This window comes from Pseudonaja textilis, chromosome 11, assembly GCF_049901715.1.
Source record: "Pseudonaja textilis isolate UNSWEBS1 chromosome 11, rPseTex1.2, whole genome shotgun sequence".
Classification (NCBI taxonomy): domain Eukaryota; kingdom Metazoa; phylum Chordata; class Lepidosauria; order Squamata; family Elapidae; genus Pseudonaja; species Pseudonaja textilis.
This window is the reverse complement of record NC_142000.1, coordinates 817623-845564: the sequence shown is the minus strand read 5'-3', so window position 1 is coordinate 845564 and position 27942 is coordinate 817623. Positions and strand designations below refer to the sequence as shown.

The 27942-nt window shown below is 48.2% G+C and overlaps 2 protein-coding genes across 2 annotated transcripts in view; both read right to left on the bottom strand.

The window, feature by feature from the left end:
- Positions 1-13677, bottom strand: part of KCTD19 (potassium channel tetramerization domain containing 19) — a 35025-nt gene extending 21348 nt beyond the window's left edge. Inside the window, exons 1-9 of the mRNA XM_087940275.1 lie at positions 13611-13677; positions 13215-13532; positions 12973-13138; positions 12677-12868; positions 11533-11664; positions 10390-10615; positions 6081-6241; positions 5295-5398; positions 2198-2340 (exon numbers count right to left, since the gene is read on the bottom strand). Coding sequence (XP_087796401.1) covers positions 2198-2340; positions 5295-5398; positions 6081-6241; positions 10390-10615; positions 11533-11664; positions 12677-12868; positions 12973-13138; positions 13215-13532; positions 13611-13613 — 1445 coding nt within the window. The 5' untranslated portion in view covers positions 13614-13677. The remainder of the gene's footprint in view (positions 1-2197; positions 2341-5294; positions 5399-6080; positions 6242-10389; positions 10616-11532; positions 11665-12676; positions 12869-12972; positions 13139-13214; positions 13533-13610) is intronic.
- A 3880-nt stretch (positions 13678-17557) lies between these two features.
- The window catches only part of ST3GAL2 (ST3 beta-galactoside alpha-2,3-sialyltransferase 2), a 30222-nt gene continuing 19837 nt past the window's right edge, over positions 17558-27942 (bottom strand). The window contains exons 3-7 of the mRNA XM_026714423.2: positions 27325-27518; positions 23100-23279; positions 21839-21884; positions 20910-21029; positions 17558-20078 (exon numbers count right to left, since the gene is read on the bottom strand). Coding sequence (XP_026570208.1) covers positions 19905-20078; positions 20910-21029; positions 21839-21884; positions 23100-23279; positions 27325-27518 — 714 coding nt within the window. The 3' untranslated portion in view covers positions 17558-19904. The remainder of the gene's footprint in view (positions 20079-20909; positions 21030-21838; positions 21885-23099; positions 23280-27324; positions 27519-27942) is intronic.

The window sequence follows — 27942 nt, the reverse complement described above, 5'->3', positions numbered from 1 at the left end:
TGCATCAACAGAGGAACAGCATCAAGATCATGAGAAATGATAGTGCTGCTCTACACTGCGCTAGTGAGGCCACATTTGGAATACGGGCTGCATCCAGTTTTGGTCACCATGATACAAAAAAGAGATTGAGACTCTAGAAAGAATGCAAAGAAGAACAACAAAGATGATTTGGAGGCTGGAGCTTAAGTCATATAATAAACAACTAAGGGAACTAGGTTTATTTAGCCAAATGAAGAGAAGGCTGAGGGGAAACAACATAGTGATCTTCCAATACTTGAGGGGCTGTCACAGGGAAGAGGACATTAATTTATTCTCCAGAGCACCTGTGGACAGGATAAAAAGCAGCGGGTGGAAGCTTGGCAGAGGGAGATTCAGCCTGGAAATAAGGAGGGATTCTTTTGATGGCAAGAATGATTAATGAGTGGAACAGTTTGTTTCCCAGTGTTGTAGATTCTCCATCATTGGAGGTTTTCAAGACTGGTCAACCATTTGACCAGAATGGTACCAGATCTCCTGCCTTGGGCAAGGGCAAGACCCCGAGGTCCCTTCCAGCCCTATGATTCTGTGATTCCACCCTGTACTTCTGGTTACTGGATATTTGGAAGACTCTGGCCTTCAGTTACCGCTTGGCCAGTTCTACACTAAATCCTACATAGTCCCTTCACAGTCTGATTACTATTACAATGCAATCTACACAGGGTGCCCTTGAAGACCATTCAGAAGCTGTAGCTGCTCCAGAATGCAGCAGTGCAGGCCGTATTGGGCATGCCTCGCTACACTCAAGTAACACCACTATTACACAAGCTGTCCTAATTGTGAGTGGTATTCTGCTGCAATTTACGATGCTGGTTCTCCCCCTGAAGGCCTCCATAGCATAAGGCCAGATTATACAGTACGATTTCCCACATCTCTGCCTGACTTCCATCCATCCGTCGAAGCACGAGAGGAATTCCTTTTCTGTTCCAGCCCCTGGACTTTGGAATGACCACCCTGCCCCCAGGGATCCCTGCAGCACTAACCCAGGAGTGCCAAACTCAAGGCCCGCGGGCTGGACTGCTTACATCCAGCCTGCGAGGCTGCCTAAAAACATGCCTACTGGCCCACAATGCCTCTGGTGGCTAAAACGGGCCATGTGTGCCCCCCACACACACACCTTGTTTTCACCCTCCACGGCCTTCTGCAGCACTCTGCTGGCTGAAACCAGGGCCGAAAAACGCCAGAAAATGTGCCAAAAAACAGGCCAAAAATGGCAGAAAACTGGGCCCACAAACAGACCCATAACAGGCCCCCCAAAAGACCAAAAACGGCGCAAAAACGGGGCACATGGCCCTGTTTTGGGGCCAGCATTGCTGCAGGAGGCCATAGAGAGTGAAAACGAGGCGCAGGGGGGCTGCGCCCGGATCCCCCACGCCCTGTTTTGGCCAGTAGGGTGCTGCAGGAGGCATCCGTTCCCCCCCCCCCCGGCCCTCAGAGGAGAACTACAATGCTGATCCGGCCCTTGAAGAAATCCAGTTTGACACCCCTGTTCTAACCCAATCTTTCCAAGCATTACTGTTTCCCTTGGGTTGGGGTGTTTGTGACACCCTGGATGGCTGGTTGCTGTGCAGCTCTTTCGGTGATTTTCTCATTTGAAGTCTAAGCCACCCCGAGCCATGATGAAGTGAGCTGCCCAGCCGGAGGGAGGCCTGGTCCAAACACAAGGCCACCTTCAGTGCAGCTTCTCCTTCTGCTGCTGCTGCAGGGGGAGACCTGCACTGCCCCAGTCGCTCCTTGGGGCGCAGGGCATCTGCCCTGGGGCTCTGGCACTGCAGCCTCCTCTGGCCGTGCCCAAGTGCTAAGTCCTTCGCCAGACAAATGTGCTTTCTAAGATTTGGGAGAAATAATCATCACATTCCCTTACGTCACTAGTGATATTTCTGAAACAATGTTTAGCTTCGTTTCCTGATTCATTGCTCCAAATTGTTTAATGACATTATAGGGGGCATAACGAAACAGGAACAACCTAAGAGAAATTGGCAAAAACGAATTGTTCCAATTATAGAGAAAACAGAACTTTGGGGAGGAAGCCGTGTTCTACCAAGAATGTGGTTGAGAGAGGCAGCCATTCAGTACACGGAGCACTTCCAACCCTGTCTTAAGGTCGAACTGCTCTTTAGCTATCCCAGACATAATGTGCATCAAACAGTAATTAACGTACTTAAATTCAGATGGTAAATACAACTTGCCAAGTCTTAAGAAGTTGAGAACATGTCGAAACATTTTTCCATCTCCATGAATGAGGAGACTCTGGCCATAAGCAATCCAGTATACTTTTTTGCAATTTGACAACAACTCTGGAAACTAAAAAGAAAAAAAGGTAAGAGATTTCAAACCAGCTCTTTCCATAAGCTTTCTCTCAAATGGAAAAGACTGGGGCACCACGGGTGACTGGCGTTGTTAGCATGGAATCAGCACATGGCTTGGAGGCCGTCCACTCTGCCTGGCCTGCAGGTGGCCCAGGCTTCCTCCCTTGGTTCCAGAGGGGAAACGGCCACCCGAGTTCGCTGCAGTAAAAATGTCTTTTGCTCACTTTTACCATGGCATATATATTTTGTAAAAACAAAAAAAAATCAGATACGTTGATTGTCCTGAGTCTCAAAAGGCATTGAAAAAATGCTTTTATCAGTTTGGCTGGTCTTTAAAAGACTAAAACTGCAACGCCACAGCAGCCCAATGTAGTAGTACAGGTAGCCTTCAAGTTATGACCATAATGAAGCCTGCCCACTAGGGCCGAAAATTGGGACCAACATTAAATGAATGACATCAAGATCTAAGTTACTGTCTCTCCTTGACACAGACCCTTCTAGACCCAATGTTAGTAATTTGTTCTTATGTTGTCTAGGGGGGATGGCTCCTCATACATCACTTCTCTGGTTTCCAATTTTTTTTAAGAGCTGTAACCATCAGAGAACGCTGTAATTCCCCTCGGTCGAGTTTTTGGTGACCAACTGTTCATGATTAATTTTCCCATGTTCTTCTTTTGTTGCACTTGTGTTTTGGTCTGTGACCGCAAATAAAGTGTTATTATTATCCAGTAACAACCAATCATCCCTGCTCCCCCCCCCCCCACTGTGCATTCCTTAAAACCGAAGGTGTCAGTCATTAAGTGGAGCTCAGAGGTGGGGGGATCCTGGGAGGCCCAGTACAGGCACAAGTCCCCCTGCCTGGGCTCCCCAAGGCCCCCCTCACCCCCAGGATACCCCATGCTCCACTCTCTGTCCCAAGGGGTGGGTGGGGGTGGGACTTGTACACGTGACTGCTGTGACGTTGGCTCTCTTGCCAGCGAGAAGCAGGGGGGAAGGAAAATGCGGGGTGCCCCTGCCTTTCCTGGTCCTGCCCTTCCTCTTGGCCAGGTGCCCCTGCCTTTCTGGGGCAGAAGAAGGGCCAGGCCCCTCGTGGCCAGGTCATCGAGGCAGACAGCTCCGAAAGCCCTGCCATTTCCACGAGGAATTGCTGGAGCACTGACAATGGCAGTCTCTTCCAGGGGGCCTGGGAAGCAGCAGACCCCAGTGCGCTGCAGGGTCCTTTCTGCTGGGCTGGATCTTTGGGCAGAGGCTTCTCTCAAGTTGCCCAACGGACAGGTCAACCTTGTTGAGGAGAGAACTTCATGGACTTTCCTCCCCACTTCATCCAGTAATCCTCCCGCATGCCTTTGGCAGTCAGGATAGGAGGAGGGGGAATGGGCCGGGAGGTGGGTGGGTGGGGCAGAGCCAGGAACAAGGAGCACCCTCCATATGAAGGAGTGGCAATGCCAAGCAGCAAGTGGCAAGTAACCTCAAATCTCTTGCACAGGAGATAAAATGGCTCAAAGTCTTGTAAGCAATAGAAAGTCCAGTTTGGTGTCAGCAAAAAAAGGAAACAAAAAAACTTGGGGAGAGAACTAGCATCACTCAGCTGGCAAACTCCCGCTCTTTCAAAGGAATGCTCTGCCTGGGTTTCCAGAAAGCCTTTGGGGAAGGCGGAAGAGGTGAGTAAAAAGTAAGCAGACAAGCCCACCATGTGGCCAATCCCATCGTTGAAGGGTTCAGCCCATGATAAAAACTGGGTTGGAAGGGGAGAGAACTCCCCGGACTTTAAGCGGGGTCGAGTCTGGCCTGGGGACGAAACAAAGGCCGTACCACAAGAAGAATTCCAGGGGTGGTTTGTGGTTTGGGGGATGCGAGGATGAGCTCTCTAAGGTAGAAGCTCTTCCACGGTCACCAGCATTCGGGAAAGGGAATGGATGACTCTGGAATTCTCTCACACATCCCAGCCTGCATTTCACCAGGAGAAGCACAACAAAAATCACGAGAGGTCAGGTTTTAAGTTCTCTGTGCAAGCTGTCACATGTATTCTGAGCTTAGTTACCCAACATGCTTCCTCTAGATTTCTTTAGGATAAGCAGCCTAAATGTCCCAAAGGGGCTTTTTCAAGAGGCTTTCTTGTTTTTCTTCCAAGACGTTTCACTTCTTCTCCAAGAAGACACCACAGCTCAGTCCTTTCAGCAGTTCCAAGGAGGCTCCACACCCATCTGCACCGCTCAGGTGACCCTGACGACCAGGGGTGGGATTGAAAAATCCCAACAACCGGTTCTCTGCCCAGTTGCGGGGTGGGCGTGGTCATGGCTGGCGTGACCTACCAGAACTTCCGGGAGGGCCGTTTTTCCCCTTCCCCAGAGTCCGGAGGCTTCCCTCGGGCCTCTGGGAGGGCAAAAAAGGCTTCCCTCAGGCTCTGGAGGCCCCCCAGAAGCCGGAAACAGGCCCATTTCTGGACTTCCGGAAGAGCAATTTTTTGCCCTCCCAGAGCCTCCGTGCAGATCCTGCACTTACCGCATCCAAAATGGGCCACGTGGAGACTCCTGGGAGGGGCAAGGTGGGCGGGGCCAGCCAGTTGGTTCAATTATGGGTTCAGGGAACCAGATGTAAATTTAACATCTGGATCACCCAACCTGGCCGGACCCAGCTGAACCCCCACCCCTGCTGAGGACACAGATAAACCTCCAAGTGGCCTCAACGATTGTCTAAATAAAAGGACGCAAACGACCAGCTGCCTGCAAGGAGTATAAATCATTCCATTCCCCCGCATCCAGTCAGAGCTGAAGCAGCTTATTGGATGAGAAGCGAAAGGTCTTCAAAGAAAAAACAGAAAGTCCAGTTGCCTCTTGAAAAAGCACCTTGGGGACAACTGTGACCTGGATGACTGAGAAGCTCCATTGACATTTAGCTAAATATTGGCCACTCTAAAGCAAGCAAGATAAAGATACTTAATAATTATACCTTTAATAACGTGTGCAAATAGGTGGCATACCAGTGGCTTCCTACATAGACTTTGACAATATGATGGAGGGAAAAGGCTGTTATTTCTGCTGCCCACTCTGCATCTACAAAACACAATCCAAATGGCAGAAGGTGCACTTTTATACTTTTGCAACACAAAGGAAAGGATTCTTGAAGGAATGAAATATGCTTAGCCCTCTGAACCACACAATTTCCTTATAAATGATTGGATCAGGGAAGGAAATCAGAGAAATTTCATTACTGGCTCAAACCATTTTGCGATTTGTAACTATTCTAAGATCTACTTCACAAGTTTCATTACCAAGCCAGGGATCCCTTGGCTTATATACTAGATCATCTTATGTGGGAATTCTCAACAATGTTGTGCAGGTCAACAACTAAGCGTATGAGCTGAATTTGTACAGTACAGTAACCTAAAATATGACTGGACAATTTCAGTGTGTCCAAGGAAGAAAGCCATTCAGGTCAATGGTGCTCCATTCCAAGTAAACGCACATAGGAGGACAGCTTGGTAACATCCTTAAAAATGCCTAAGCAACTTTTTAATTTTCTTCTCCCACTAAGAGAAAACACCAATTATTCTATCATATATTCATTCTTAAAAAAGCAAAGTCTCCTTCAAGGTCAGCTTGGCTCCCCGATGACTGTTACCCCTCTTCTGCAATGTTTGCCACAGTCTTTTTCGCAGGGATGTTTTTTCCTTATCCAGATGATTCCCACAACAGTTTCACATGCATAATAAATCCCAAGGGAGGCACAACTTACTTTTTATCAGGGAATCTGTGGGCGTCTTCGGGTTTAGAAATCTTTTTAAAGCGTCCTTCATTGGCTCATAGATGAGATCCATTTGATCCAAATACATGCAAAGGTGTGGAAGTTCAGATGTATTTCGTGTAAGTGGAAGTCTGCAAGTTCCTAGCCAATTCCTTTGCATAGAAAAAGAGAAAAACTTGCCAGAAATGTAGATTTTTTTATCATTCCTATTTTAAGGCAGCTATTGGATTATTTCTTTCCCTTCTCTCATCTTTATACAGACTTCTTACCTACTGCTTTTCTACTTCATATACAAATATCAGATTTCCTCACCCTAAAAAAAAGATGCAGATCCCCATCACATGCATATTAATTGGCCATTAAACCTTGCTTAAGCAATATTGTTCGCAGTATCACTTCATTACATAAAATATTGAACAGTTAGAAACCGAAGCTTTTGGGTCATAGGGTCAACATATTGTTTGGCTCCATGCAGAAGCTGGTAGACCTTGGCTGTTAAAATAATAAAATGTACAAAGCATAATTTAAGACCAAACAAGTTCAGGATTATTATGCAGCTGAGGGTGGAACTGTGAAATCTCTGTGGAGTTTCATTACCCAACTAGATAGTAACATCAGTGTGAGGGAGTGTGGGTTTTTCCCTCTGTATATGTACAGCAATTTGCTATGCCAATGTTTTTTGGGGGAGGGTGTTTCTCCTCGGTATTTCCATGAATAGGTGGTTTCCTGTTTGACTATCAATCAAGATGACTGACTGATATTCCCATAAAACTATCCCTAAAGGGCCCACCAAGTGCTACAGGTACTTACTAGAGGGCACCACAAAACACACTGTCTATAGATTAGTCCCACGACACAACTCTGTCTACTCAGTTCCATCTGACAGAGGCACCCCTCAAAGAAGTTAAAACCACTCCATGGGATCCATGAGGGTCTTGGGAGCAGCCAGCTAGAAAATGGATCCAGAAGGAAAAACAACCGATTGCCTATCATTGTTCACAGTTCTCCACATGAAGCGGTTTGTCCGCTGCCTATAGTCCCTCCGGGCCCATCCTGCGTTCTTTTCCTGGAGAATAAGAGTTCTATTGGCTCCCAGTCGGCATCCTCCATCCACATCAGTGGTGGAATTCAAATTTTTTTACGACCGGTTCTGTGGGCGTGGTTTATTTGGTGGGCATGCTTGGTGGTCATGTGATTGGATGGGCGTGGCCAACTCAATGTCACTCACATCAAGGGGTGCCTCACCTGGCCCCTCCCCTCCCAGCCATTCCTTGTCACCCAGCCTCAACGTATCTATAGTTCTGTAAAAATGATGTTCAGCTTTTTTTGACTTTATTATCTACATACTACAGATATACTTTCATGGACCACTGAAAGGAGGAAATGGCTCACATGCTTTGCCCAAGGGTGTGATAGGCAACAGGCTTTTAAAGGGCTGCCAGAAAGAAATGGGGGCAATGTATTTTCCAAAGCACCAGAAAGCAAACAAGAAGCCGTGGATTGAAACTGAACAAAGAGAGAAGCAAACTAAGACTAAGGAGAAACTTCCTGACCGTGAGAACAATTAACCAGTGGAACTGCCTGTCTCCAGAAGTTCTGGGTGCTCAACCACTGGAAGTTTTTAAGAAAAGACTGGACAGCCATTTCTCTGAAATGGTCCCCCCCCCCCCCCAAGGTCCCTTCTAAGTGTTATTCTGTTACTCTGACACCTTTCCCAGGACCTCTACTTAAGAGTTTGGCATCCTCCATTTTCCTGCCTGAGCAGGGAGTTGGACTAGAACAGGGGTCTGCAACCTTGACCTCTTTCTTTTTTCTTTTCTCTTTCTTTCTTTCTTTCTTTCTTTCTTTCTTTTTCTTCCTTTCCTTTCCTTTCCTTTCCTTTCCTTTCTTTCTCTTTCTCATACACACACACACACACACACACACACACACAGAGAGAGCCCTTAACAGACAAGCATTTTGGAAGCAGCTCCTTTAAATTTCTCCAAGGCTTGAGTGGATTCCCCCACCCTCTCTGTCAGACCGCACTCCAGCACTTTAACTCACAAGGGGAAAGTGATACTTGTACCGTCCATGCCTTTCTTCCTTTTCCCCAGGGAGAAAGAGGACGTGGGGAACGGAAAGCTAGGAGAGCGATCGCAAGTGGCCGACCGGGCGACCAGATTGGGGCCAGCCAGGGATTGCCACCGGTTCGGTGACCCATGCCAAATAACAGCTACTGGTTCACCCGACTAGGTGCGAACCGGTTGAATACCACCTCTGATCCACATCCCAGGGAAAACCAGCCGGGAACCAAACTTTGCCACATCTGGACTGACCCGTCCTGCCGTCTCTACGGGACTCTAAAACTACTACAGGATCTAATAATAATGCCCACATCAGGAGGAAGATGGCTCTTCTTCCAACATGAGGCATGCCATCCTCTGTCAGCAGATTTGGATTATATTTGGCAATCTAATCTTGGGAAAGACTCATTCCTGGCCACAGACCAACTTTATCCCTCACTCCCCCATCCTGGGAATGGCTGCAAGAAAATGCAAAGGCCATAAACACTAATAGACTAGATGACCCAGGAGGTAATAAATGTGAGCCGGGGAAACACTATTTAAATTGAGAATTTTCCAATTATAAAATAAGTGCTTAAAGACTGTGCTGATCAGTTGGCTGGAGTCTTTACCAGGATCTTCAATCGGTCTTTATCCCAGTCCACTATTCCATCTTGTTTGAAGGCTTCCACCATTGTTCCACTGCCAAAGAAGTTCCCTATCAATAACCTCAGTGATTACAGACCAGTGGCACTCACTCCTATCATCATGAAGTGCTTTGAGAAATTGGTCTGCCGGCACATCATTTCTGGTCTCCTGCATACATTTGATAAACATCAGTTTGCATACAGAAGAAATAGATCTACAGAGGATGCTATAGGCATCACTCTTCACACTGCTCTGACTCATCTGGAACAGCCGGGGGGGTATGTGTGGATGCTTTTTGTAGATTTTAGTTCTGCATTTAACACAATTCTTAATTCTTCACATAGACTCTAAACTTCTGGACCTTGGGCTTTCTAATTCAATCTGCCTTTGGATTATGGATTTCCTGTCTGGCCGCTTACAGAGGGTCAGATTAGGTAATCATACCTCTCCAGCCCTTATTCTTAACACTAGTACACCACAGGGTTGTATGTTGAGTCCCTTACTCTATACTCCTTATGTGCATGACTGCATTCCCACTCATGCTAGTAATACTATGGCTAAATTTGCAGATGATACAACGGTGGTGGGACTTATCTCCTGGGGAGGGGAAGGAGTCTGCCTATCGAGATGAGGTGGACCAGTTGCTTTCGTGGTGTGAAGACAATAACTTGGCCCTAAACACCAATAAGACCAAGGAGCTTATAGTGGATTATAGAAGGAACAGATCAGACCTCCAGCCCTTGCTTATCAATGGAGACCAAGGGGAGCAAGTGGCCAGTTTTAAGTTTCTGGGTGTTACCCTAAAAGAGGACCTGACCTGGGGGCCCCACATTGCAGCCCTGGTTAAAGAGATTATACTACTTGAGACTTCTCAGAAAACCACTGAATGAAAAACTTCTGGTGACCTTCTCCCGCTGCACCATAGAGAGCATTTTAACATACTGCACCCCTGTATGGTTTGCCAATTGCCCAGGGGCAGATAGGAAAAGCACTCCAGAGGGTTAATGTCATTGCCCTGAAGATCATTAGTTGCCCTCTCCCCTCTTTGGAAGAGCTTTAGAGCTCCCGCTGCCTTAAGAAAGTTCAAAACATCCTCAAAGATCCATCTCATCCTAGGAACCCTTTTTCTGAACTATGACCATCTGGCAGATGGTACAAGGTAATAAAAACAAGGACAAATAGGCTGCAAAACAGCTTCTATGCCAGGACAGTAGCTGTTTTGAATTCTGCTGTATAGTGCAGTGTTGGTGTGGTGTTGGGGGTTTCCGGTTCAATGTGTGGAGGGTGAAGGATGTGTGTTTGTGTTTATTTTCATGGTCATGATGTGCACTGAAGATGGTTGATTTCGTTGTACGAGGTGCAATGACAATAAACTAAACTAAACTAAACTAAACTAAACTAAACTAAACTAAACTAAACTAAACTAAACTAAACTAAACTAAACTAAACTAAACTAACAAATATTCTGGTACCATCCCATGGAGCTGCCTGGAGAGCACATCCTTCACACCATTGTGCTATAATGGAGGGTTGCATTTGCATTCACATCCCAAATGTCCTTATCAGAAATTAGGAACAAGAACCACCAAACTGCCCAGGGGACATACATGACATGCTGAAAAAGAACTCCGTTCCCTGATATGTAGAGCTTATTCCCATCCAGGGTGCTCTCCATGTGGAGCTGCCCCAGAGCAGAGTCAGGGTACTTGACTAGGAGACCCAGCACCATTGGGTACAAAGGGAGGAGGGCTGGTGGGTCCCGAACTCTCTGCTGCTGGGCCGCCGTGCTCCTCTGACAGCCTTGAGACTTAGAGGCTTCACTGGAACATGAGCCTAAAGAAAAACACCCAAGGAGACATTGGCATTAACATGGCTTACAGAATGTAAAACCATATTTAAAACAAAAAAAACAAACAATAAAAACTAACAAAAAGAATCAAATAAATTAATAAAGTACAATAGAACAAAATCTGAAGAAAAAAAATCGGTCTTGCATGGGTTTAGTTTCAACCCGTTGCTGCCCATCCAGCCCCTAACAGCCTCCAGGCATTGCGAGAGGACACAGCAACACTTAACTCACTACGGGGCTGAGACATACAGCTGAGTCTCATCAGCATATTGGTGATGCCTCAGTCCATGGTAACGGATGATCTCACCCAGCGGTTTCATGTAAATGTTGAACAGGAGCGGAGAGAGTACCGAGCTCTGTGAACCCCGTAAAGCAGTGGGCGAGGGTTGGATCTCTCCCCTCCTATCAACACTGACTGAGAGCAGCTGTAGAGGAAGGAAGCGAACCAGGGTAGCACAAGGCCTCCCACTCCCATCCCCTGAAGCTGTCCCAGGAGAATCCCATGATCAATGGTATCAAAAGCCGCCGAGAGGTCAAGTAGAGCAAGGATGGATGCACTACTCCCATCCCGCTCCCGCCAGAGATCATCCAAAAGTGCGACCAATGCTGTTTGTGTCCCAAATCCAGGTCTGAATCCTGACTGGTAGGGGGTGAGATAATACGTTTCATCCAGAAACCTCTGGAGCTGCTGCGCGACCACCTTCTCAGCCACCTTCTCCAAAAAGAGAAGATTGGATTTTAGTAACAAATAGCTCAATTTTTTTTATTATATTCCACACAGTTTCCTAATGAATATGACCAAGCTATTATTATTCCCTTTCTGTAATTAAAGAAAGCCCAAGTAATCCCTTTTACATGGAAACCAGTCAACACAGAACTTAAAATGTTGTAAGAACTGCACCTGGGTTATTCCTGAAGACCTTCACGGCTTCTATGACCTTGGGAATGCCTAAAGCTTCTGCTTCAGCTTCCAGTGCATCCAAGCTGGAGAAGTTATCAGGCAAAAGAATCTTCTCTGATCGAAGAAAATTAGCTAGTTGTTTAAAAAAAATGCACACCAGAAAGTTAAGCAACCTGGAGGTCTAGCAGGGTGTTTTTGCCATCACATTCCATGCTATATACATATATTTCGAGTGACTTTGGGGGAAAGCAAAACTGGGGATTCCTAGCAAGAGATGGACAGAGTCAGCCTGCCAGCCAGCAAGAGATGGATATGGAAACAATACAGACAAAAATGACAGGAAGAAATAGAATTTGAATTTGAAACATAGCTTAGGCTTATAACTATGACAATAATTCGAATAACAATGCAAATTACAGGCTTGGTAAAGGGCTCCTTAGTGCTCTCTGAGCGGGCTTGTTTTCTTGCAGGTGTTTCATTACCCAAACAGATCACATCATCGGTGAGCAGCACTACGAAAAACCAACCAAGCTCAGAGAGCACCGGGGACCCCTCATGTCAATCCAGAGATACAACTGTTCTCCTTTAACAACACCAGCATATCTTGGTAGAGACACAGGGAAAGAGCCAACAACCCCTGGTTTTGTACAAGCAGCAATTTCTTGAAAGGGGCTGAGAAACGTCAGCTCCAGGTGTCCTGCGTCAACAGCGGGGCAGTTTTTGTTTTCTGGGGAAAGGAACTAGTCAAACGAGGTGGGGGGAGACAGGGAAGGTTGCAGGGTCCCCCCCCCCATTGCTCCTTATGCTCCACCGTTTCCTTCCTTGCAGCGAACAGACCGGCGGCGGGGGCTCCCGGGGAAGCTTGGCGCCCCAGTGAGTGAGAGACAGCCAGAATCTGCCTTGATGACGGGCAATGCAGCACCGGCGGCTTCTCAGCGGTTCTTGGGCCCGGCTGGAAGGGGGCTGCCTTCCTTTCCTCGCCTCTGAGCGCTCGCTAGGTAGCCGAGGGGGCCGACCGTGCCGGAAAGCGAGATTTTACCGGCTCCTGCGCGGGGCCTCCGCCCCAATTCCCCCGGCGCCTTCGGGGGACTCAGCCCCGCAGCAAGCGCCCCCTCCCCCGCGGGGTCCCCCACCCCCGCTTTACCGATGAAGCGGAACTCGCCGCTCTCGCACTCGATCAGCGCCGCGGCGTCGGCCAGCCAGAGCAGGTTGTCGTCGGTGACCAGCGCCGGGAACTCCTCCACCAGGCGCAGCGGCAGGAAGCAGTAGGGCACCTCGTCCTCCGTGTCCAGCAGCGGCGTGTCCATCAGCCCCAGCGGCGCCTTCTCCGGAGACCCTGCGGGCAGGGAGGGAGCGAGCGAGGGAGGGGGGGCCGTCGCGGCGGCGCTCGGGGGACCCCGCGGGGGCGGGAGCGGACCCGCCCGCCGCCCCCCGCCTTACCGGAGCAGGCGGGGCTCTTGAGCGCGCACTCGGCGGCGGCGGCGGCGCAGGGCTTGCTGATGCACTTGCGCGTCCGCCAGTAGTTGAGCGAGGCGCGCTCGGCGATGGGGATGTCGGCGGGGCGGACGCGCAGGTTGTGCTTGCCCTCCTTCAGGTTGTCCAGGCTCTGCGGGAGAGGCGCGTCAGGGGAGGGGAGGGGAGGGGGCGGCGGGGTCCCCTCCCCTCCTCCCCCCTCCGGGCACCTGCAGCAGCGGCGCCAGGCGCAGCAGCCCGGCCTGCTCGTAGAGGAGCGGCAGCTCCAGCCCGCTGCCGCCCGACAGCCGCGCCGTGTGCAGGAAGTAGTGGACGTGGCGGAAGGCGTAGCCGTCGCGGTCCAGGAACAGCCGCTGCCCCGCCGACCCCGCCGCCGCCTGGCCCAGCAGCGACTCCGGGAACTGCGCCAGCTTGCCCCGCGGCACCGCGAAGGCCCAGCCGCCCACGTTCAGCTGCACCGGCGGCTCCTCCGGGCCCCCGGACGGCGCCCCCGACGACGCCTCCGCCTCCTTCGCCGCCGCCGGGTCCTGCGGGAGGGAGAGCCACGGGGGATCAGCCAGCGCCCCCACCTCGCCCGCCTCGGCCCCCGCCGGCCGCCCCCTCACCATGCCGGGTCGCCGCCGCCTCCGGGCCGGCACAGCTGCCCAACCGCCGCCACGGTTGCCCGGCAACGGGGGGCACGTGCGGGAGGAGCCGCGGCCCCGCTCCCCCCCCCCCGCTTAGCCACCGGCCGATGATCCCTGAGCCCCTCCCGCCCCTTCCCGGCTGCCTCCCGGGGGAGGAGGGGACTCGGGGGTGGGGGGGGAGGCCTTCCAGCCCCCGGTCAGGAGCGGCTTTGCCCCCCGAAAACGGGAGCCGCCCAGGAAAAAGCGCCTGTTCGGGGGGAGGTCGAGTACAGGGAACAGAAATAAAGGATAGACCTGGTGCCTGCCTCAGGCAGAAAGCAGCTGATGAAACCATAAAAGCCACTGATCACATGTGCGAATTAAACAACAGAAAACAGGGATTCTAGATAACATTGCAGAAGTGGCAAATTTAGCTCTACTCTTTCCCAGCTGGGGTTGTATCTTTCTTTAAAAGTATAAGTGCATTTGGGGACTTTCAGAACACACTGTTGTTTAGTGCTGAAATGACAAGTTCCTGCATACCAAGAAGAAACAACCCCCACCCCCACCCCCATGTTTTCTAAAATTAAGCAAGAGGCCAGAGTTGCCATGTTAAAACATGGGTTTTTTAAAATCTCCCTTTAAAAAGTTAATAATGAACACTAAAATTCCAGGTAACATGCCTAGATCATGGGATAAGCCTGCACATTGAAGCTTGCTTGTTTATTAAATTTGCTTGCCACTCATCTCCCTTAAATTGTTATTATCTGTTTATAATAATGTGAAGGCACATCTTACATCTCAAATTCTTCCCAAAAACCAAATAAGGTCTGTGTGTAGAACAAGCAGTGTGGCTTTTTGCAAGTGACAGTTGGAAGACCTTTTGATAGGACACTCAGTGTGCAAATAGTAATAGCAATAGACTTTTATCCTGCTTCACCGTGCTTTACAGCCCTTTCTATAGCAGTTTACAGAGTCAGCCTCTTGCCCCCAACAATCAGGGTCCTCATTTTACCAACCTTGGAAGGATGGGATGAGTCAACCTTGAGCAGGTCAGAATCGAACTCCTGGAGTGAGCAGTACTGCATTCTAACCACTGCGCTACGAGGCCTCTTGGGACCACCAAGGCCGGTGTATGCCACAATCTTTCAACTTGGATTTTCAGATCTTGATGCTTCCTAATCTTCTCCAATTATTTTTCTCCTATTCTACTATCCCTCATATAGCCACATCCATTATCTACTTCTTTTCAACCAGTTAAATCTGGTGTGTTGAGTCAAGACTTTATCAGTCTATATTCAGAAATTGCACAATATTTTAACCTCACTTTGACTTTTTCATGTTTCCACTTTTCCATCTGTGTAATCTTTTTGCAGTCTAAACATAGGACCTACTTGTTCTGCCTCTTTGCGCAATTTGCACTTTGAAATGACAAATTTTTCAGTTTTGCTTTGATTGCATTAGTTCAAACAGTTTACTCTTGAGCAGCCAAAATCAACTTTTCAGATTCCCTTTTTAATGTTCCATTTGTAAGTCAGTGCCAGGTTGCATTCACCTCCTCCACTGTTTGTAGAAATTGGCCATGTTGTGTAATGCTTTTCCTTGCCCCCGTTGTATTCATGTTTTTATTACATTATTTCAATGTTCAGGTTGTTTCCTGCACATTCCACAAGTTCCAGTTTTAAACTTGGCTGTCTTTTATGCAATTGGCTATTGCCTGCCTTTTCATCTTCAACAGTTTGACTTGCAGTAAACCTCTGCCTCCATTTCTGCAGGGTTTCCATCAATATCGTTACAGGGATGTAATGCATAATGAATTGTTACGTTGGTTTCAGTCAGATGTTTTGACTGGATTTGCCATTTTTCTTCGCCTATCAAGGACCTGTAATCCTCCAAGTTTTCAGTGAATGATTTCTGTTGGCAATTCCATTCCTATTCAAAATTTGCAGATAAAAATACTCTACAAAAGTAACACAACTGTTGTTTATTGATTTGAGATGGGCGGCCATAGAATGAATGAATGAATGAATGAATGAATGAATGAATGAATGAAAGAAAGAAAGAAACCAGTATCCTTCACAAAACTGGAAAACATTGCAAGTATTTATTTTCAAATTTAGCAGTTTTAAACCCTAAAGGAAAAGGTTGTAATTTCTCTTTTATGCACCGGAATAGTTTCAGGCAAACTGGATTTTTTTTCAATCTCTTCTGCTTTGGTAGACCAAAATGTAAACTATTCATTTGGCCCAACTGCAAGTTCAATCCAGTCTCCAAAAGTTGGTTACTTGGTTAACACTGAAAATAAAAACATGACTCTGGCAGATGCTTTCCGAAAACCGTCCATGTTGCCACAGCAGCAACAATCCCACCTCTCTCACTCATTCAGAGCAGGTTAAAGCACAGCCCTTTGGACTTGATGGTTTACCCCAAGCAGGGGAATGATGGCTGCCTTTTGCTATACAATTATAGGAATGTTACTGTTGGTGCTTGGTTTTGTGCTTTTTGTGTGTGTCTCTGTATATGCACATGCTGTGTATGCAAATGCTCAGGTGTTTCGATATAATTCAATAAAAAGTTTAAACAAAACCACTCTTGTCAGGTTGAGATCACCACCATCCATGATGGAACGAACACGGCGGGCTCCATGGTCCAAGTGCAGTGGACAAAATCCGAGGCTCGGCAGATGCAGGACCTTAATAAGGGAAAGACGGTGGTCTTTGGCAGAGGCCATGCTGAGCTGGAACGGATGTGAGATCAGACTTGAAGAACTGCCCTGAAGGGGAGAGGAAGAAGGGAAAGTGAGGCCTGCAAAAGGCGTCCCTTCCTCTCCCGCTTGACCCGCAGCTGGATTAGATGAGAAACTTCAACAAGGCCATGGAGCAGAAGCAGTGGTGGGATTCGACCGGTTTGGCCCAGTTCTGCTGAGCCTGTAGCGCCAATGAGCAGCAGAGACTGAACTGGTTCTCTCCGCCACTCTGCTGTTGGGCCCACCTGCCCGCCAGGGCTCCCACACTCACCTTCATTCCCTGCTTTTGAAGTGCAGCTGCTTTGGGCGGCACAGCTGAGTGGCACACGGCAGCTGCTGAAGCGACTGGGAGAGTGCAGCTGCCGGTGAGTCAGAATGCCTCTGTGCCTGTGCAAAGTGCATGTTTGCGGCGCATGCACACACGAAGTGTGCCCAAGCCACACCCACCAAACTGGTGGTAAAACTTTGTCAATCCCACCACTGAGCAGGAGGCCAGTCCCGGAATGCCCTGCCCTGCTGTACCTGGGGCCGTTTTGAGGGTGGTGGCTCTGCTGACTGAGCAAATCAACCGGCCATTCGCCATAGAGAAGCAGACCTAGAATAGAGTGGCCCTTTTGGAAACTGAATGGTACGGATGGATCTCTTGTGAGGAGCCAAGTGGGAAGATGTCCTTGGACTACCTACGAGTATGGGAACAGTCTGGAGGAGGAAACAAGGCAAGTGCCCCAAACCTCCTTTCCCCGTGGTCTGTTAGGAGTGAGTGTGGACTAGATGCTTTGAGCCGGAGAGGCTACCAACAAGACAGGTGTGGCCAGGAGGGTTCCTGTCATCAAGGCTGTAAGCTTTGGACGGTCCTGGAGGAGGCCTTGTCCAGATGCGCCACCCATGTGGTGAATCCCAGCAGCCATGGAGACTCAAAACTGCAGGATAGGTGAAATGGCTTTGCAGTGCATAGGAGAAACAAGCAAGTGTACAGGTGGGATAGCTCAACACCAGCCAGCCACTCCTCTCCATCGTGGGAAGCATTAATAGAAACACATCGAGGTTATGGACGGGAGTTGTTCCGTCTTACTGGTTAGACTGGGGCCTGTGCTTGGAGCCAATGACAGCAGCTGGACTGGAGCCTTGGCTGCCTCCTGAGCATCCCCTGCGGCTGTACAAGGATCCAAGACACATGCAGCATAAATACCAGGAGCCTCCAGAAGGAAAAAGTACAACTTTTATTTTGTGTAGCAGAACACAAAACAAATCCAGTTCTTCCAAACTGTAGCCCGTGAAATTAAAAAATAACAAAATGAGGGAGGGGCAGCATCCCTGGTCTGAAGTGTAGGCAGCTTCTCGGACAGTAAGCAAAAAAAAAAGGATTTGCAAGAGTCAGGCAATGGCCGCTGGAGCTGAAGCAGCAACTGGTTTGGCAAAGATTGTTCTGGACAGAAAGATGCCCAGGCTGGACCATCCGATCGCCCTACTTCAGAGCGTTCTCCCCGTCCCTCTGACAAGAATGGCAGCCTCAGTGGAGCCAGGCAGCCATTCTGCCAGCTGCAGAAGCTCCTGGGATTAGCCAGCCTCCAGCCACCAGCCACCAGCCCATGCCATGCCACGCCACCCAGGGACAGTGGGATTCCTTAGGGGCTTCCTTAGTGAACTGTTGATAGCGCTCCACATATAAAAAGATACGTTCACTAAGAAAGCCCTCTGGAAAAATACCCCAGGGAACTGGAGGCATTGCAATTGCAACTGATGTGGGAGGAAGGCTGCCTCTCCCAGGCCTGGAGCCCCGGAGCCCAGGGAGCCCATCTATGCCCATGCAGGTACCTCAGTTGCAGGGATCAAGGGGGAAAAGCTCAAGGCCACACAATTCTTGTTCGTAGACTCAAAGCAAAGCAACTCTGGATGTAGGAGTGGCTACTCCAGGTGAGTCCCGAGGACACCGGCGAGGACCTGCCGCTCTCGGAGTCAGTTGACCTTTCCCGAACCTCTACTGTGGAGGAACCATGGCTGAGCGAAGGCAAAAAGGTCCAGGGATCCTGGGCACCCCTGAACCCGCCGTCTCCTTGGCGGCAGGATCTGCAGCTCAAGGCCCCAAGCTGGAGAGGGCCGAGGGCCAGTTGCAGGCCACACCAAAGGGAAACTGCAATCCAGCTGCAGTAAGCAGGGAGGGAGGGGTGGCAATAAGATCGGATGCTGTCCCAGAAGCACAAGGGCGACCCAGCACCATTGGGCAGGGAACCCTCCCCTTTCAGGTGACCATAGAAAGCTGCCCTGGGGTTGGCCAGAAGCTGCTGGCCCTCCAAGGGCAGGCTGGCTTATAGATCCCCAATTGCTGCCATTTCTTATTGGGGAAATATTGTTAGCTATGCTTGTAATAAAAAGCCACCATTGCCAGAGCTCCTTCATGCCGTAGAATTCAGTTATTCCAAGAAACAAAACACTGATTTAATACCGATACCGCTGGGATTGTCCTTTTGAAGAAAACCACTTATGGGCAACTTGCTTTTGCCCTTTGTCTACAAGGCCTTAATCGCCAAAGCAACTGGGAAGCCTCCCGCTTCTTGCACCCAGAGCAAGGGAAGGCAGCCAGGCTCCCTCGGGGGCCCCTTCTCTTGCTCTCGGTGAAGAGCAGGCAGGAACACACCCACGTGAGGCCCTCCCCTGGCTAACAAGACGAAGGCAGGCCTAAAGCTGCTAGCTCCAATGGCTCCTTTGCAGAAAGTGGCCTAGAAAATGATAGTCGCTTGTGAGTGACAACCTGGAAGGCCTCGGGATTCTGACTCCATGTGACCCGTCCATCAACCCCCGTCCTTCCCCCGGAGAAAGGCTGCAATCTGGAGGCCCTGGAGTGCTCCCCCCTCAAGATCGGAAGGGCAGCCCTTCCTTGCATCCCTGCCATGAACAGAGCAAGAGAGAGGGAGGAAGGAAGTCTGGGCGGACAGGAACGAAGAGTCTGAGTCGCAGCCTGCAGCATCTGAGCACTTCGGGAGGCTCTAGGAACAAGAGCATCTGCCCTTGGGGCAAATACACCACATGCCTTGAGCTAGAGGTCAACGTTCACAATCTCCAGGCGCTTCCTGGCTTCCCTTCCAAGGTTTCTGCATGAGTTTACATGTCTGGGACAAAATGCAATCCAGCCTGGCACCTAATTGTACAGGAAAAAAGAAAAAACGACTTCCTGGGACAAAGGCAGAAAGCTACTCCCATTTACTGAAGAAAAACTTAATTTTAAAAAAGAGTCTGGAGGAGACCCTCGCGGTGCTTGTTTTGTTGCAGGCAAAAGGGGGTCTCGGTCATAGAGTCAGGCCTGGGCAGGAGGAAGAGGAGGAGGCTGGACGGCCACCGCTGCATCTCACTGCTTTGTTCTGAGGAAGGAGGAGCTGCTCTCTGCTTGCCTCTGCTTCCCAGGACCTCCTGGGCTTTGGTGTCCTCCCCTTCCTAAGCTCCTCGTTTCCTCTTCAAAGAGCGGCTTTGCCATATGGTGCATCGGGGGCAGGAAAACTGTCCCTCCTCACCCAGCCACCGACAGCCAGGCTGCCCGGCAGCTGCTGGAAACCTCAGTGGCCACGATAAACACTGATCTTGTTCGTCTTCTCCAGGATGTCCACAATGTGGGCCTCAAAGTCTGCATCGTGCACGCCGGTTTTCCGGAACTCTCCGGCGTAGCGGTTGTTCTCCCAGTAGTGGTGCCAGTTGCCATGGCCGTCTGCCCCGAACCCGAAGACGTTCACCTGTCACCGGGAGAGGGAAAGAAGACCCACTCACTGGGGAGGCTCCAGACCGCCTAGGCATCAGCCCACATTTTCTACTGAAACGGGCCCAAAGCTTACGGGATTAAGAAATGACTGACATTCTTTCCCTCATTGGCTTCCCTAGGCTGAAGGTTGGTTTCTAATCTCCTCCACCTGCACCCAGAACAAGGAAAAATGTCTGACATCACAAAGAGCCATAATCTGAAGGAAAACTATTTCCTCCACTGCTGACCCAAAAGCCAGCCCCATCCCTGACTTCCTCTTGACAATTTAACCAACACTCCCAATTTCCAGCCTTCTTCCAGAACTGGTTTTGACTGGGATCCAAAGGATTCCCACTCACCAGGCCAACACACATACACACAGCGTACCCAGGAGTGACAACTCTGACTTCAAGCTTCATGGCATCCGGAGGGAGCTCAGGGATGACCTGGGGGAACGTCACCTCCTTGACCAATGGCTGCCTGGCCTCTGCTTGAGCACCTCTAGAAACTGTCCTCACTCTTCTTTCCCACGGCTTTTGGGATCCATCCTGGTTCATCACCCCACCTTTCCTGCCTCTTCACCCAGATCCTTCGCTGACCAGCGACCAGCCCAAAGCTGAGACAATGTCAGTTGGGAGGGCCTGCTCTTCCCATTTCTGAGGAGAACAATTCAGCCCTCTTCCTGCACATCCCAAATCCGAGGAAAAAATATAACTAAAGCACCGTTTTCAAAGTTCAAAATCAAAGTATACACATCATTTAATCAGCAGGAGTGCTGCTGTTACTCCCACAAGGCAGGACAGTTTGCTTGGCCTATCAAACTGACCTCATCGCAAACATGCAGGGCAAAAAACAGCACCAGCATGCCGGTGGAGGGATAGCGGCCGTGGTGCTCTGTCCAGCGGTCATGGATGTATTTGAAGAATGCGGGATTGTAGATCTGAACCTAAAGAGGCAAGAGACCAAGGGAACAGTCAAGACGGGGCTTTTGGCTCAGCCGGCTCAACTCTCTGGGTGACAACAAATCACGGAGAAGCCCCAGCAGAGATTCACAGGGTTGGTGGCATCTACTAGTCCAAATGCTGCTTTTACAGAACAGGATACAGAACACACGATAAAAGTAACATTACTAAACCAACACGTTAGTTGTAAAAATAATCCCAGCAATTAAAGCAGGATGTACAATGTGTGAGACTCAAGGACCCCACCAAAATAGGTGGCGGGCAGAGGCCTGTTGTGGGAAGCTTTGCAGCATAAAATCAGAAGGTCAAGGCTTAGGAGGTTTTTCCACCCTCAGATCCTCCCCATACCCTCCAAAATATCAAGAGCGCCTCGGGTCTCTGGCCCATTCAGGCAGGGCAGGGCACGGAAGGGAAGGCGGCAGCAAGGGCACACAGCCCTGGGCCAGACACCCTGCAACCCCCAAATACTTTAAGACAAGTAAAACCAAACATTCCCAGGGCCATCCAGCCCAATCCTCTGCCAAATGCAGCAATGCACCTGAAAGGATTGGGAAGTCCGCCCGTGGGCTTTATCCCTTCCTCCTCCTCTCTGCCGAAGGGATGCAGAACAACCCAAGGGGCAGCTCGGGCAAGCTTTCCTCAGGTGGGGTGGGACGGGGTGGGCGCTCTATCACTATTTCTGTGTTTTCTCACGTGGCGTTTCCCTTCATTTCCTTCATTTTGAGTAAACCCTGGGGATACAGCACACCACTGGCGATATATATGTGCTGAAAGTAACCTGTACCTAACTTACCCTCTCTTTGTCCACCCGGAGGAACGGCTTCACTGGTGCGTAAGTGCTACAAGAGGCACGGGAGAGAACAAACAAGGCGTGAAACAGAGAAGGCGGCCTGCGCTCCTCCCGCTCCCTTCCGGCCAGAGCGGGGCCTGGAAGGTCTGCACCACTTCAGAAGTAAAAGAAACAAAGGTGGCAGATGCTTCCCCAGCCAGGATCAGCTGCTTCTGCCCCAGCAGCACAGCAACAAGATACCCAACGCTCACCTGCCTCTCAAGTACTAAAGGAGAATTCTGCTCCAAGGGATTCTAAGAGTTAACCTTGGAATAAGGTGGGTGGTCTATATGTTTTATAAACAAATAAGGTGAGCCCCAACGCAGCAGGCCAGGTGGAAGGACCAGAGGGAGCTTCTCTGACCTCGCCAGGATCCCCCCAATAGACCATCCCCTACGTGAAGGAGGGGAAACTCTGGGTGTCCTTAGTCCAAGGCATAAAAAGAGGAGTTAAAGAGAGGGGCTTCCTTGCTCTTCAGCCCTTCTTGGGCAGGGTCTTCCTTACTTCTACTATTAGTATGGCTGCTCACTTGCCAAGCAGCTCCGGGCATCTCATCAGGGACTTTGCAATATAAAATAACTAAATACACCATGTCAGGACAAATCACATCTCCAATAACTTAGGCTCATACAATCTCTGGACCCAAGACCTGGGAGACAACAGGCGATTGGGTCCTTCTGACAGGGCATCAGTGTTGGTACCATTGATCCTGGGATGGACACTGCTGACAGAGAAGGCATGACTTTGGGGTCCCCTAAGAGACACAGAAGATGCCAACAGTATCGGGTCTTGCAGGATGGCAGAGAGAGAATTCCCTCCTCTGCCTTGCAGGGCTTCTTGGGTGACCACCAGTACCATGAATTGCACCCGGAAGCCTGCAGCGCATGGCATGGGGTGCCTGGAAGTGCAGTTGCTCGTATTGCACATTCTGGACCAGGTGGTAGTTTCCGAGTCATCGTCAAGGGCAGCCCTTAGGAGAAAGCAATATTCCAAGCCAGAGGCAACTTGGGGCCGCGGGGGAAGCGGGAGGAGCAGCCTACGCACTGGGTAGCTGCAGCCGCTTTGGCCACAGGCCTTGAGCACCTCAGATGGAATAACTGCCAGCCAAGGCAATTATAGTGAACCAACTCCCTTTGGAAAGGGATGGAAAGGAGAGGGGTAGAGGCTTCCCCCAAATATCCGCTCCCCGCTCCCTCTCCAATCAACTCCCCTCAGAGATACATACAATCGGATCTGGCCTGTTGAGAGGGCGCTGGCGATCCACAGCAGATCCAAGGCTTTGAAGGGCACCAGAACAAAACTGACATTGGCAGGCAAGTTCCTGGCACTCTCAGGGTACATGAAATGGTGGGTCGTCCTGCTCCCAACATCTGACTCAAAGCCCACTGTAGGGGCCTGGTTCATTCTGCAGAAAGGAAAAGGATGTTTCACTCTTCTTTTTTTAAAAAAATAAATGTTATTGAATTTTTATTACGTTAAAAACATAAAAAACATATCACTCAATAACAGCTATTTGTGGTGCTTATCATATAACGATCATTTGTGCAATATTTACAGGTATTAATCTGTGCATAATTATATTCTTATTCTATCTATATTTAATAATTACCTATCCTTAATCTGCCTCCGATCTATCCAGCTGTACCATTGTTCCCATACCTTATAAAATATTGAAGCTTCCTTATCTTTTAAACTCAGCATTCATTTATCCATTTCAGCACAAGTCATAACTTTTTGTATAACCAGTTCCTCTACGGGTGTATATGCCTGTTTCCAACACTGGGCAAAGGCGATCCTGGCAGCAGTATTATTATTATTTTTTGAAGCTCCCCAATAGGAAGAGTTCTGGTTCTAGGTCATTGGTGATTTCCTGTAGCCAATTTTTGATTTTGAACCAATATTTTTGAGCCTCTGGGCAAGACCACCACATATGATAATATGTTCCCTCTTTTTTTTATATTTCCAACATATAGGACTCATTTTAGGGTACATTTTTGCTAATCGAAGGGGGTAAGTATAGAACATTTTATATGCATTTTCTTTGCATGCTGCTGATTTTGTTAATTTGTGATTTCTATTCCATACAGTCTCCCAGTCTGATAACTTTATGTTATGACCAATATTTTGACCCCATGCGATCATACATCCTTTCACCACTACTTCTTCTAAATCTACTTCTAGGAGATACTTATAAATTTTGGTAATATTTTTTTTTATCTGGGCCTAATAAGATTTTGTCTAATTGTTGAGGTTTCAAATATATTCCATACTCCTTTACATCCTTTTTATATCGTCTTTGTATTTGAAAATAAGCCCACCAGTCTACTTGTAGCTCTTGTTCTTGCAGCTCCTGTATTGTTTTTAAGTTTCCATCTGTATCCAATAAGCCTTTATACTTTAACATTTTGTTCAGGTCTAAATTATTTGGGTGGATCGTTGCTTCCATTGTAGATAGCCAGGTTGGGATTTTTATATAGTGTTTCTTTTTAACTTTGATCCAGTTGTATATCAGCGAATCTCTAATCAGATGTCTGAGGAAATATTTTTGTTTGGTGGGTCCTGTGTCCCAAAGAAAGGCATGCCGTCCCCTCTGAAGGTCATGACCTTCTATAGCTAATATTCTTTTATTTTTTAAATTAATCCAATCTTTTAGCCAAACTAATGTTGCTGCACTATAATATAATTCCCAATTTGTCAATCCAAAGCCTCCTCTGCTCTTCATATCTTGAGGTAGTTTCATTTTTATTTTGGGGTTTTTACCCTGCCAAATAAATTTTGCTGTCATTTTATTAAGATTATCGAAAAAGGTCTTTTCTAATTTAACTGGAATAGTTTGGAATAGATAAATAAATTTTGATAATATAGGCATTTTTATGGCTGCTATTCTTCCTAGTAATGACAGTTGTAATTTGGTCCATAATTCTAAGTTTTTTTGTTTGTCTGTTGTAATAGCTTATTATAATTATTCTCCTTTATCGCCTTATAGTGTGCTGTCAGCCATATTCCCATTTAATTTTTCTTGCTGTTTGAAGTGCGAGTACTCTTTCTAATTCTATGGTTTGTAGATCTGTTAAATTTTTTGCTAAAAGTTTCATTTTCTGTCTATTAATTTTCAATCCTGCCACTACTCCATATCTTTCTAATTTAGCTCAGTGTGTACCAAGGGTGCTTTTTCCAAAAGGCAACTGGACTTTCTTGGTTTTTTCCTCTTTGAAAATGTTTCGCCTCTCATCCAAGAAGCTTCTTCAGTAAAGCCAAAAAGCTTCCTGGATAAGAGGCAAAACGCTTTCAAGGGGAAAAAAATAAGAAAGTTCAGTTGCCTTTTCAAAAAGCCCCTTTGGGGCAACTATGAGAATCTCCATACAGATTTATCTAGATATGCTTTCCCCATGATTTCCTAAAAAAAGAAAAAATAGGAACACGTCACACTTAGGTGGTGAGTCTTAAACCTGAAATAACCTATTTCATGTTTTAGTCGAATAATTTCTTGAAAAGCATATCTAAATTGTAGTGTTAGCAAATGGCCCCAATGGTTCTCCAACATTATTATCAATGGCTTGGATGAGGAACTGGAAGCTAACAAATGTGGAATAGACAGCTTCACCACCAGAGGGATTTGTAGCTGGCTGACAAACCGTACTCAAGGAGTAGTCCTTAAGTAGTACTACATCTACATGGAGAGAAGTAAGTAGTGGGGTATCACAAGGCTCCGTCTAAGGCCTAGTACTCTTCAATATCTTCATAAATCACTTAGATGGGAGAATAAAAGGGGACTCATCAAATTTGCAGATGACACCAAATTGGCAGGAATAGCCAACATCCCGGAAGACTCAGGATCCAAAAGGATCTTGACAAAGTTGACAATGGGCCCTATCGAACAAAATGAATTTTAATCTGGAGAAAAGCAAAGTTTTACACTTAGGCAGGAAAAATCAAAGGTAGAAGCACAGGTTAGGCGATACCTGGCTCAGAAACAGTAACTGTGAGAGGGACCTGAAGTCCTAGTGGATGGTCACCTGAACACGAACCAGCAGTGTGCAGAGCAGCCAAAAAAGCTAATACAATCCTGGGTTGTATAAACAGAGGCACAGAATCAAGATCACATGAAGTACTAGTTCCACTTTATAAAACCCTACTAAGGCCACACCTGGAATACTGCAACCAGTTTTGGTCACCATACACTACAAAAAAGATGTTGAGACTTTGGAAAAAGTTCAGAGAAGAGCAACTAAGATGATCAAAGGCCTGGAGACTAAAACATATGAAGAAGGACTGCAGGATTTTGGATTTGGCTAGTCTAAAGAAAAGAAGAATTAGGGTGACATGATAGTAGTCTTCCAGTATTTGAGGGACTGCTACAAAGAAGAGGGGGTCAAATTATTCTCCAAAGCATCAGAGGGCAGGACAAGAAACAATGGTTGAAAACTGATCAAAGAGAGAAGCAACCTGGAATTGGAAACTTCCTTAGAAATCATGGGTGGCTTTGAAGAAGAGACTAGACAGTCACTTATCTGAACTGGTATAGGTTCTCCTGCTTGAGCCAAGGGGTGGACCAGAAGACCTCCAAAGTATCTTCAGCTCTATTCTATTCTAAAATAATATAAAATTGGGTGAGACACTTCATTTCTTAGAAGACAGAAATAAAATTGATCCTAATGGCTAGAAAAATGGGATAAAGGTCACTGACTGACATTTAAGAGAAACAAGTACAAAGTTATTTACTTGGAACTATGGTTGATGATAAACTGAATGTTTCATGTTGAAACAAATTACACCACCAAGAGTCCGAAAAGAGCATCGAAAGGCTCCAAAGAGCCAGGAAAGGAAAGGAAAAGTGTGAGAGGCACAGGAGATGCACCCATCTGTTCTTCCAATGGAGAGGAGGACACCGGAGGTGGTGGGATCAAAGAAATCTTGGTCTTCAGGAAAGGTCTGTTTTATGTTTTTCAGTTCTGGCTCTTGCTCAGCTCTTTGCCTCCTCTCTAGAAAAGGCAGGTGGTTTATTCTCTGCTAATTCCTTCTCTGAATCTCATGTATGAAGTTTGCAGGCGCCGCTAGACAAATGTAGGTAACAAACTGTACTGGTCAGCTTGGTTCACAACTCTGCTGCCTCCAGCCAGAACTCTATAGGACCAGCCATCATACACACTCACAGTGGCCTATCTGGAGAATCAAATCGGCTAAAAGAGTTGCTCCCATCTAATTGAAGGACACAGACATGCTTGGTTTAGGATGAAACACTCAGAAAACTTTCTGAGGACCCAATTCTGTGCTTATTTTGTTGGAATCCATATATTTTTAGATACACAAACTTTAAAGGTTGCTCTGATGGCAACAGAGCATAATAAAAGCCATGATAAATATATCACTTGCACAAATTGCTTGCTTGCACCCCCCCACCCATAGTTGCCAGGTCCTCCTTTCCGCGCCCTCCCCACTTCGCCCCTCACCTCATGATGAAGGTGTGTCCATTGATGTCTTGGCCATAGCCAGAGCCTCGCAAGTTCCCTGAGTTGCCCACTACAGCACAGCGCCGGCAGGATGGGGACTCCCGGGACCTGTATGGATCCTCGCCCGGAACAATCTGGAAGAGCTTGCTCAACACTTCGTGAAGGTTGTGGGACTTGAACTGGGGCTGCAACATCTAGAAAAAGCGGAACCATTTACAACAGTTGAAAAGGTCTGGTGGGGGTTGAACGAGAGGACAGGAGAGCCGAACTTGGGCCGCGAGCACTTGGGCGGGAGCTGTTGATCCAAGGGAGTATCAACCGCCAGGGAACCTTACAAACACAGACGAGACTCATCTTTGGGGCACAGCTCCCTCTCAGGTGCAACGAAGTGGTCTGCCGCCATTAAGTGCTCATCCAAAGCCTTCAGAGCCTCCTCTGTAAGAGATCCTCTTTCAAAGTCCCCTTTGCTTGATGAAGGGCCATTCGAGGAACTGAACAAGGACAAGGCCCACCTGGTCCAGGGCTATTCACGACAGCCAGCCAGAGGCTTCTGGGGGCAGCTCACAAGTAGCAGCCAGAGACCACCTTTTCCCCACCCACTGACTGTCTAGCCACACC